This window comes from Vigna unguiculata, chromosome 3 (genome assembly GCF_004118075.2).
Source record: "Vigna unguiculata cultivar IT97K-499-35 chromosome 3, ASM411807v1, whole genome shotgun sequence".
NCBI classification, from domain to species: domain Eukaryota; kingdom Viridiplantae; phylum Streptophyta; class Magnoliopsida; order Fabales; family Fabaceae; genus Vigna; species Vigna unguiculata.
In genome coordinates this window covers 45,201,855-45,214,441 of record NC_040281.1, presented here as the reverse complement: position 1 = coordinate 45,214,441, position 12,587 = coordinate 45,201,855, and the positions used below count along the sequence as shown (strand labels likewise).

Sequence of the window (12,587 nt, the reverse complement as noted above, 5' to 3'; positions counted from 1 at the left end):
GACTTAATAAAATGACTTTTATCACTAAATTTTAATATAAATATCAAATACTTAATTTTTGTAAAACTTTTATGCTTAATTACTTTTAATTTTATAAAAAATGGATTTTAATCATTAAAAAATATTAGGTCAAAATTGAATCAGATACACATAAGTAGGTACTAAATTGAAACAAGACAATGACATCTGATAATGATACTGACACGTGGCATTACAATGCCATGTGACACTGACAATGCCACGTGTCACACACAAGGACTTGACACGTGGCATTTTATTTTATTTTTTCTAAAAAATTAAAAAAATAAAAAATAAATTTAAAAAAAAATTAAAATTTAAAAAAAGAAAAATCAAAAGGACCACAGACTGACACGTGACACGTTGACTAACGACGTTAGTCAACTCTGTTTGAAAGGGACCTAATTGAAGCACTTTTTTAAAAATTGGAATGTAATTGACTTTTTTTTTTTTAAAATTGAGTACCTATTTGACATACTAATCTCAAACTAGGTACTATACGAATAATTGTACCTATTAAAAATAAAGTTTAATGACCTGAAAACGAATTATTTATGTACTTCTCATTTGTGAATAAAGCAGTTAATTAAATTAATAAAACATGGTTTGTGCAGTAAAGCAATGCGACCTAGCCACTAGCTATCACATCACAGACCAACTACTCTGATGCACTTTTCTTCTCATTTATCAAATTAAAAGTTAATCTCTTCCCTTTAAACAAATTACAAGATTGAATGCAAGTGGAAGGTCTTTTTAAAAATTATGTCCCTGAATATATTTTTAATATAGTAAAACAAGTTATAGTTTTAGTATAAAAATTTCAATTATCTTAATTTTATTTCAACTCAACTAATACTTAAGATAATTAATTATATACTTTAGCTTTAATAGTTATCATCTATGTTTGTTCATTAAAAAGAAAATTAATTTAATTCTTGAAAAAAGTTTTTCTACCATTTATGTTTTTTACTTTATAAATCGTTAAGAGAATTTAAATAGAATTAACATAATCAAAATTGTTATATTAAAATTATTATTTTTTATTGTATTAAAAGTGCAGTATATAAATATTTGTTATAGTATGCTGATTATTTATCTTTTTCTTAATTTTTTTAATTATAAATGGGTTTTAATAAAAATTTTAAAATGTTAATGTAAAATTAATAAATGTATCTGTGTAGTTATTTATAATTTTTATTTTAATCATTACATACAGAACAAAGAACAAAGGATTTATTCTTAGTTTATTTATGAATAATTAAGTTATAGTTTGTTAGTGGCCATAAAAGTGGGGGTTGTTCCCCAGTCCCTGGAGCCAACATTATGGGTGTATATGACTCTCCCACTTCCATTTTAATTTATGCTCTTCCTTTTTTGGCTTCATTCGAATTTTAAACATTTTTAACACATGATCCATTATTTAATAACTTTAATTAATTGTAAGACAATTACTAAAAAAATATAATAAAGATTGTGCCATTAACACTTGTTTGATAAATATTGATAAAATATAATGTAGTGGTAGGGAGTGTGAGACCATGCTACTTTTGACTTGACTTTGCTTGTCCTCTTCAACATGATTTCATAATTTGATTAAGGCACATTCACAGCTGTCATAAGTGCCCTGAATATTTATTTGTAAAATTAGTATTTATTTACTTAAACACTCATCAATGTTTCCACCTCTTAAATATTATAAAAGCAAAAACATTATAAAATCAAGATATTTGAAATGGTTACTTACTATGTATAGTAAATTGCTTTATTGCTCATTGTAGGTCTTTAAAAGGGTAGAGTCCAAAAGTTAGCAGCAATCTTTGAACACTCCAAAGCTTTAACAATATTAATTAGTCTGCACTGAACAAACATATCAATGATTAGATTACTGTCAATCTTACAATAACCATGTTACCGAGAATGGAACCATTCTTATGAATAATTTTAGATCTTACTATCACATTTTTAGGCTGTATTTTTTTGTGTATATTCTTTTGGAGGAAGGATTTGAGAGAAAAAGCGAAAGAAATTGAAAAGATTAGAGGGTGAAATTGGTAGTTTCTTTTAAAAGATATGGAGATGATTTTAAAATAAATTAGAGAGTGAAATTTGTAAAAATTTGTTACTGAATCGAGTGATGTGACATAAAAAAAATTTTAATAGATCAAAAAGCTAAAATGTTTACTATTAAAAAAATTCATATTTCTTGTTAATTTTCTTTTAACTTTTTTATAGGAAATACTTATAAATTTTGTTATGAAAAAAAATTTACAGGAAATTATTGCCATTTTTTTTTTGCAAAATATTTTGTATAAAACACTTTTCACAACAAATTTTATAGAAAATACTTGTGAATTTTATAATTTGTAGGAAATAATTACACACAAGGAATTGCCTGTCAATTAAAATTCTTATAAAAATAGCAACAAGAAAAAGTTTTTTTCTTACAAATTTTTTTAACAAATTTGTAAGAAAAATTTCATGTAATATAAGATTTTTTTTGTAGTGACCAAAATGTCTCTATTATTAAAAGTAATATAAAATGATATATAAATAACTTGGAATTATTTTTATAAATTTTATTGAATGATTGAATTAAAAAAAATGAATAATATAATATATTTAGTATGAAATAAATTTAATATGTAAGGTGGAGAATAATTTATTTACGGGAAAATTTTATTTTATTTTTAATAGTAATTTTAAAAATAATAAATTTTTATTATAACCCTAATAAATTTTTATTTGTGTTATTAATTTTTATTATGTTGATTTTATAATAAATCACATGCAGAAAAACTAAAATATGAAGGGATTTTCATACATTGGAGTGCATCATCCTCTAATTTTATCATGTATAAAAAAATTGCATTTGAAATGAATCTCTGTGATTATTGCTCAACATCACCTTCTATCACTTTTAAAAGAACACGATAATCACAGTTAATTCCTGCTTTCCATGAAGAGCAAATCTTCCCAAAAAAAACATGTTGATAATAATAACAAATTCCATGAAGAGCAAATCCTCCCAAAAAAACATGTTGTTAATAATAACAAAATAAAAAGTGGTGATTTCTTTTACATTTACGATGTGATTTGTATGTATGATAAACTCTCCATCTCTCATTTGCCTGGTGCTGATGCAAGTGCTGGTTTGCTCAGCTTAAGCCTTATGCTCGGTTGTTGCCAACTGTTTGTTCCTTTGCCTCTGAGAGATTCTTCCCTCTGTCAGCACTTCTCTTTTCGGACTTTCTCGGTTTCTTGGCTTTTTTTCTCCCTTTTTCGCTCTCTTGGAGTGTGTATATATTTAGTTCTCTCCCTCTCTCTTAAGACATATGTTTTCATTCTCGCTTCTGTTTTTCTTTTTACATATTCTTGTAATCTCTTTTCTCAGAACAACAATACACAGTTTCCTTTTCTTTTCTCTGGCACAAACTCTGTTAATGTATTTACTTTATCTATAATTCAGAAAACAAAAACCTGAATTCAGATTAATCTTCACTTGGCTCATGTCCAACAATGGGAGTGTTCCATAAACCTTGAGTACCCATGATAGTGTTACCATAATTTCACATAATTCACATTCTACAAACATTAACAAATCTAAATGGATGAACTATATTAATGGAAGGCTATCTTAATTCCTTTTAAAGTTTAGGGTTTAGAGAGTCTGAAGAAGATGAATTACAGAATGCTTAATGCAACACCCAACCTCCAATGAAAGACATTATAAGTGTAGAGCAGTATGCAATGATGTGATTTCACTGCAACTTGTGGAGGAAGGTAAAAGATCTGAGATTAATAGTATACCACTCTAAGTGGAGGGAATGTACTGGAGAATCTCCCTGTCTTTCTACAGCCTCCATTCTCATGGTGCGCAAGTCTACTAATTATTTTTTATTGCTTTACCATAACTCACCAATTGAAGTATTTTTTCTATTCCAAATTCTTTCAGAAAACTCCTTCAACAATCAAATCAATCTAAGTCTTCACGATATTAATCTTACATCGTCATGCTCTCTTAATCATCCATCAAAGAAACAGGGGAAAACAAAAACTTAAAATAACACTAAAAATAAAACTAATAATCAAAACTACATTTTGAGCAGTCCAACTTAATCTACTCTCACTAGCTTCACAAGACTTCAATATGAAGACGAGAAAGTGGTAAAACGAATACAAAGAAGTTTTCTAAAACCGAAAATTTTAAAATGATCTAAACAATGAGTTTATAATTTATATTCATAAATGTCATAATTTATTTTAAAATTTATTAATAAAAATAACAACGGATCTTATATTTAATCTTAAAATTTACTATTTTTAATCCTTATATATATAATTTTAATATATTTTATTTCTTAAAACTTAGGTATAAGCATTAAAATAGATAAAAAATAGTATATACGAGGACTAAGAGCGATTAGAGAGTACATTTGCAAAGAATAAAATGCATACTTTTTAAATATAAAAACAAAATTTAAAACTATTGCAATTTTAAACACTAAATGACAAATTAAGCTTTTATTTTATTAGTCATTTTAGTTAAAAAATGCCGGGTTATTAGTAACCCTCCATGTGAGTGTCACTCATTGATAGATAGTGAGCGAGTCTCTGTTATTTTCTATAATCTAGTGAAGTTGTCTGTGATCCTTTCTCACACTAACTTTTTTCTACCACTCTAATTTTTAAATTTCACGAAACAAGATGTTGACTAAATTCTAGAAGTCCTTCCCCCAGTTAATTCACATAAATTTAGCATATTATGAACTTTTTAACTTCCCTTTTTGCAAATCTAATTTATCTATCAGACCACAGCAAGCAAAAGGAGAGACGAAGATTAAAAGAAGCAATTATGAAATGAAATGTATATATCTGGAAAGAAAATGATGAGCCGAATCTATTTTAAACATAGAAAAGAGAGAATGACTGCGCTGGTGGGACTGGGGCCACCAAATCAAAAGCAATTTGACATATAAACGGTCCATATTCGCAGATCATGATGCACTTGCATTGCACTCCTCATATTTAAGTCAAATACTTAGTCAAGTTGCATAATTGCATTAGTATCAATAAGAATCTTAAGAGAGAGCACTCACACGCAACATGCTATAAATACCGTGAGGATCCCATAACTTCTCATATCACTTCCCTTTGAATCTATCTCTCTTTATTATAGTATCTGAGATAACAACAACCTTGTTCCTATCTCTTCTAATTGCTCCTTCAGTGACCATGGCTAAATTTCAGAGCTTGCAAAAACACTTGTTCATTTTTGTAACCCTAGTTGCCTGCTATGGTTCCCTTGTAGCACATGGCAGGAAAATAAATATAAAGGCACTGAAGCAGCACCTTCCAGCACTTGAAACAAACTTTGAATCACCACACTATGAGGAATCTAGGAAAATGGAAGATTCAGGTGCGGGCTCCACAAATGCTTTCCGACCCACTACACCAGGAGGGAGTCCTGGAGTCGGGCATGAAATGATTACATCGTCAATGGCGGAGGTTTCCAAATCTGAAGGACCAGGTCACAGTCCTGGAGTTGGCCATGCTTATCACCAGAACAAAATTGGAGAGGGAATCTAAGCTATAATTGGAAGCACCAAAACTAGTGCAGACGCATGCATGTGTGCGTAATAGTGTCAGTCTTTAATGTTTTCTTTCTCTGCATGCCATGGTTAGATGTTGTAGTATGAGACCGGCTTTAGTTGCTATTGCCTGGGTTGGTCTCCCAAATATCTATCATTCAATTTGTTAGCATTTCTATTTATAATTGAGGGCAAAATAAATAAAAGATCTTTTTAAAAAAAGAATACACTTTCTCCGAGGAAATTATTACTTCCATTTAGAAATACATTTCTCAAGAACTTGCTCTGTTGTTAAACCTACCGTTTTTATTAATATATCTTTTTCTTAAAAATAATTATGAAATTTAAATGAGTTTATAAGAGCTCACTAAAGTCAACTTATCTAAAAAGTTAAAATATTTAATAAAAATCGAGAATAAATTAAATAAAAATAATAAATATAAAAATTAAATTAAAGAAAAGGAATGACACAACACTTGTGATACTATTATTAAGATATAACATGATACTGATCAATTTTTTTAAATTAAAAAAAGATTAAAAATTAACACTTGTCATCAATTTTTACATACGTTCAAATACGTTAGAAAAAAAAATTAATTTGACTAAAATTAACCAAAATTAAAATCTAATTGAACAATCAATACAAATAAAAATAAATTAAACAAACGCAACCAAAATAAGCGTCCAATAATGTTTAAGTGTAAAAAAAATTGTGGCTAAACTCATTCATCACAAAACATTGAAAACATCATTAGATAGTATTTTGTAAGAAAATATGAATACATTATAAACAGCGGTTAGTAAAGTCTTTATGATGAAAAATATTATTTTAATTGATAATGTAAAAAAATATTTTTTTATCATAAGATTATGTAAGGATAATATATAACTATCTATCATAAACGAAAGACAAGAACATTTATTTCAAGTCTGCGTATACCTATTTTTGAACTACTTTTTTACCTCACCACTCACCCTAATGTTAACTTCTTTTACCACTTTCTTTACTCTTCTCCACTAATGCAATGAAAGTATTATGTATTTAGATCTCTTTGGTTTATCCACGCATATACTTCTTACTTTTTGGCACATTATAGCTTCCTGTCCAGAATTTATTTTACTCAACTCAGCTACCAATTCTTTTATCTCTCTCTTCCCCTCACCATCTACGAAACTATCATCTAGGAAATGTTGAGTTTAAATTTGTTGTCATTCCATGAAGAAGGTTTTGGAAATGATGAGTGGAGAGCTCGAGCCTCCACGCTGTACTTTCTTTAACTCTTCCTTTCTTCTTTTTCACTCACACACTCTTATTTCATTCAAAGGCTTTGTATTATTGTTCAAAATTTGTAGTGGAGATTCGTGGTTCAAAATTTGGGCATTCGATAAAAAATAATTTATTGTTGGTATTCCTTTTTATTAATATACACGAATTTATAATATATAAATTAAAATGGGTTTCGACGATAATTTAAATAAATATAAATATTAAAAGTAAATAAGTTTAATATTTATTAATTTAATATTAACTTTATTTATTTTTAATATTTATTTATTTCTTTTATTTAGAATTAGTTAAATCAACACTTATATTTAGAACTAGAGTTATGTAATGTTTAATGTTATTATTTTTTATTTGTTGACTAATTTACATATATTTAAAGTAGGTCTGACACACTTTTTTATTAATATTTTTTATTTTTTATTCATTTGTTTTATTTAGAGTCGGTTTGACTAATATTTATATTAATAAAACATTATTTTATAACACAGGCTTGAGCTACACAATTTTTAATGTTTGTATTTATTTATTGGTTAATTTTTATTTTCTTAGAGTGAATTTGACCCATTTTTTCTTATTAATGATTTTATATTTTTGTTTATTTCTTCTACTTAATGTCAATTAGCCAATATTTATATTAAAAAAAAGTATTTTTTAGTATCGGTTTGATCCATACATATTTTAATATTATTGATATTTATATATTAATTAATTTTCGTTTAGACTGGATTTTGAAAACTCTTTCATTAATAATTTTAATTTTTATTTATACTTTGTTTAAACCGACACTTATTTTATTCAACTTTTTTTAGAGTCAATTTAATCAGCGCAATTTTTAATTATTATTTATTTATTACTTAATTGTTTTCACTTTATTTTCTATATTTTATTTTGTTTTATTAGAATTAAATTGATCGATTTTAATAATGTTTCTTTTTTTCATAGATGTTACTTAAATCAAACATTCTTATATAGTTATTCCATTTCTTCCGTAACTATCTACTTAAAAACTAAGAAAACAAACTACTAGGGATATTATCCTAAAATTCCTATCTGATCAGCTGACACGTGTCCAACAAATAGGTTTTTTTGTCATTTTGGTGTCCTTTAGGAATGGTTAGAGCAGCTGAAGATGTAATGACATTTTTGTCCCTGTTTTCTGCTCCGTAGTTTATTTGGGTTTGGTTATTTCGTAATTTTGCATAGTTTTAAATGCATCTGAAACTGATTTGACGAGCTTTCACGACGCAGAGGCTTGGTTTGAATGCAGAAGCTTGCTTTGGAAGGAAGTTTACTACATAAATATGGAAGAAGTTGTGTTATTAGTTTTTGTTTGTTGTTTTCCAGTTCTTTCTTCCTTCCGTCTTTTATCCTTACTCCAGGTATTTCTATATATTTTATGTATATTCTCCTTCCTTTTGCAGTCTCTATCAAATTTATAGTTTTCTTTCTATTACTTCTTCAAACCCTCATGATCTCTGTCAAATTTTATTTTCTTTTTGTTACTCCATTAATCCCTTACGAAACTCTATACATTTTTTTGCTTTCAGTGATTTCATCAAATTGCAATCTTTATTTCAAGTTGATTATTTATTTTGTTGTATCAATTCCTTTTTTCACAGAAAAATAAACCTTGAAGTTGATATATTATTTTTGTTATAACAGATAGTACTTCACCATCTCTCATCGTGAGGTATGTATTTTTTTCGAAGTTATGTTATTCCTTCTTCACGAAATCCTCTTTCATTCTCTCTTTTTAATCCAAAGTTGTTAACTTTATTTGATTTTAGGGTTTCCCTCTTTTTAATTTTCCTTCATTTTTATTTTTCTTTTGTTAATGTTGCTATTAATATTCAAGGATTTGTCAGTATATTTTTTAGGGTTTTAATCTATTATTGATTCTTTTCATCAATTTTTTTTAGTGCAGGACTTTTATTCATCAAAGAATAATACATTGGTACGGTGTTAGTGAAAAGGTATGTTCTTAGCATTTGAAGTTTTATTTTCTTAGTTTCTTTTATGCTTTTAATTGTTATCGTCAATTTTAGTTGGTATACAATTTATATTCACATCTTTTAAAATATTGATTTGTTACTTTTAATTGTTATATGGAAATGTCCTGTGTTCTCAAGTTTTTACAACTACGTTTTTTCTGTACACTTAAAAGGCATGATTTTTTGGGAATTTAGTTCATGTGATTTGAATTTGTTTGTGTATGGTTATCGATTGATGGAAGTGTGAATGGAATGGTTTTGCTATGGAAAGATTTATGGGTTTGTGATATTTATTTCTGTGTAACAATTGATGATAGATTTATGGGTTTGTAAAATAGTTGCAAGTGTGTTTTGGATGGGTGCTTACAAAATTGATTTTCAGAATTGATTTTCTAAATTGTTGACAACTATTCCGAAGTTTGATATTTTGGTCAGGTTATGTACTAATCTTAGAGGTTCATATCTTCTTGACTTGGTTACTAATATTTGACCTGCATCAATCACATATTGGCTTGATGGGTATCTTGGTCGCAAGGTACTATTTACTCATTCCAAGCCAATTGAATCCAAACCCCACCACATTTTTTTTGTTTTCAACATTTGAAATTATAAACCAAGCCTTATTATTTTATTAACTATTATCTTTTTTGTCATGTATATGAAGTTGAAATCTTCATTTGGGGCATTTCTAAATCCAGTGGCTGACAAGGTATGTTTTTTTCTATCCTATTTCATACGAACATATTTCATGGATTTAAGCCTTTTTGGGTTTGTACATGTCATGTGAGGTTGAAGCATGGAAATTATGTTCAGTTGCTTGGATATTGCTTTAATGGAAGTCCCCGTATTCTTACTTTTGAGTTTGCAACTAATGAATCTCTTCATGATATGTCCACACCTATGGAGTTTAGTTTTTTTTTTGTTCGTCTCTTGCATTTTCTGAGGGTTGCAAGGGCTGAAGATTGGAAAATTGGACTTGGTTATAGGACAAACACACTTGATTGGATTTGGAAGGTAATAGTTTTATTGATTTCTGACTTTTGATGTTTTTAAGTTCCCATTTTCATTCCATAAGCATCACAAATAAATAATTTAATTAGTTTTTTTTAATGGTTTGTTGATTTGTGTGGTTTCATATATTTCAGGGTACTGTTGCATACTATTTGTGTGTGGACAATCAATTATCTATTTCTGGTGGTTATGTTGGAGTTTATTTTTAGGATTTCATATTGTGTTTCTTAAGCTCTCCATTTTGTAATATTTCTGAAGTTGTTGGACTCTATTTTCTTATTATGTCATTTAGCTATGATAATGATTTTGATATACGACATTTTTTTATAATTTTAGTGTATATTAAAAAACAAGACCCTTCAAATGCTGGCCAATCTTAGATGATCCTTTGCTTCATATTGGTTCAGATTAAAAACTTGGGTATGTATTAGTGAATTTTTTTGAAGAAATTGCATTCCTCTGTGTAGTTTTAGTATTATTTGCAAGTTATCTTCATTCTTTTAAGCATATTATTGCCAAGATATAGGATTTAATGTTTTACATTAGATTTTTTTTTTGCAATGATAGGAGCTCCTCGCTATTATGTTGTTTGTTGAATTTGAAACTTAAAGGGAGATGTTACTCACATATACGTCGTGGTAAAATTGTTTAACTTTTAACTTGTAGAAGCACACAACAAATCAGAACCTACCATTTAAGTTTTGAATGTTTACTTTTGAAAACAATAAAATGCAAGCAAGTGTAGGTTTGATATATGTTTTTAACTTCACCATATTGAATTGAAATCTATTCTTTTTATATGTTATATCACAAGTTGATATAATTGGAAGCAAGTATTTTAGAAAATCTATACTTTCAATTTTTTATTGTTTGTTTTATTTTTATTAGCTATGTTGATATTATTATTGACTTTTAATCTTATTCACCTTTCAATTGTGCATATTAGTTTTAAATATTTGTTAATGACATCAATACTAATATTTTGTACGCATTTTAGTTTATTTATATTGAAATATGTACGCATTTAGATTTGTGAGAGTTATTTGGGTTTCCATCAGATAATCAATTTTGTGTTTCTGGTGGTTATGTTGGAGCTGAGTTTCAGGAGTTCATGTTGGGTTTCTTACTCTCCTCATTTTTTAATATTTGACGACATTATCTATCTCAACGTGAGAATGCTTAATACAGTTATTATGTTAAATATTTTTTAATTACATCAATACTAATATTTTGTACGCATTTTAGTTATTTATATTAAATTTTGTACGCATTTAGATTTGTGAGAGTTATTTGGGTTCTCATCTCCATTCCATTAGCATCACAAATAAATTATTTGATTAGTTTTTTTAATTGTTTGTTGATTTGTGTGGATTCATATATTTCAAGTACTATAACATACTATTTGTTATCGGAGAATCAATTTTGTGTTTCTGGTTGCTATGTTGGATCTAAGTTTCAGGAGTCCATGTTAGGGTTTCTTAAGCTCCCCATATTTTAATATTTGATAAATAGTTGGACTCTATTTTCTGATAATGTCATCTAGCTATGATGATTTTGAAATAAGACATTTTTTTTAATGTTTGTGTATATTATTCTTATGCAGACTTAGCTATATGTTTAGTGATAAAACACCTAATGAAAATCATTCAAGGAAATTGACTGATGGATTGAGAGTTTAAGTATGATCATTGTGTTTGGACTTAAAAACAGAAAAATAAGTTTTTTATTCATTTCCATTTGTTTATTAACAATCTTTCTTTCACAATTTAGGTAGTAGATGAGTTGCTCAATAGGTGGTAGGAAAAAAATGGTAAGTTTTGTAATTTGAAGATGTATTATTCCTTTGGATTGTGTTTTTTTTTATTCGTTACCTGTATTATGTTTGATTGTGTTCTTCTTCTTTGGTCTCAAGTGCTAGTGCTATAGTTGTTTGACGTCATTTTGGTCTCAAGCGCAAATTTCTACTGAACTTTCATCAGGTGGGATTTTAGTGTTTGATTGGAGTGCTTGACTCTTAAGTTGGATTTTAGTATTAGATCCTTCAAATGCTGGCTAACCTCATGAGATGTCTCATTTATTTTTGTTCTAACAATCTTAGATGATCCTTTGTTTAACATTGGTTCAAATTAAAAACTTGGGTATGTATTACTAATTTTTTTAAGAAATTGTCTTCCTTTGTTTAGTATTAGTATTATTTACAAATTATTTTCATTATTTTAGACATATTGTTAAGATGTATATTTAATTTTTTACCTTAGATTTTTTTATTTTTCATTGGCAATGATAGGAGCTCCCCACTGTTATGTTGTTTGTTGAATTTGAAACTGAAAGAGAGATGCGACTAACATATATGGCAGGGTAAAATTGGTTAACTTTTAACTTATAAAAGCAAAATTTTATGGCTCCACAACAAATTAGAACCTACCATTCAAGTTTTGAACATTTAATTTTTAGAACAACAATATGCAAGTGTAGGTTTGATATATGTTTTTTACTCGACCAGATTGAATTGAAATCTATTTTTTTATTGTTATCTACTTAAAAACTAAGAAAACAAACTACTAGAGATATTACCAAAACACCTTAATCTGATTAAACGTAAGATTTATGGTTTTCTTTGTTTCATAAATCTATTTTTTCTAATTTGTTGCTCTTGACTTTTTTTGGTCCTTTTTTTTTTCTTCTTCTTCA

General features: G+C 27.6%; 1 protein-coding gene across 1 annotated transcript; it reads left to right on the top strand.

Moving 5' to 3' along the window:
- The first annotated feature begins 5,149 nt into the window (after positions 1-5,149).
- On the top strand, positions 5,150-5,828 carry LOC114179330 (precursor of CEP9-like). Its single transcript, XM_028065643.1, has one exon. It carries the CDS (start codon positions 5,251-5,253, stop codon positions 5,602-5,604), a length of 354 nt encoding a protein of 117 aa, XP_027921444.1. The 5' UTR covers positions 5,150-5,250; the 3' UTR covers positions 5,605-5,828.
- The last annotated feature ends 6,759 nt before the right edge of the window (positions 5,829-12,587 follow it).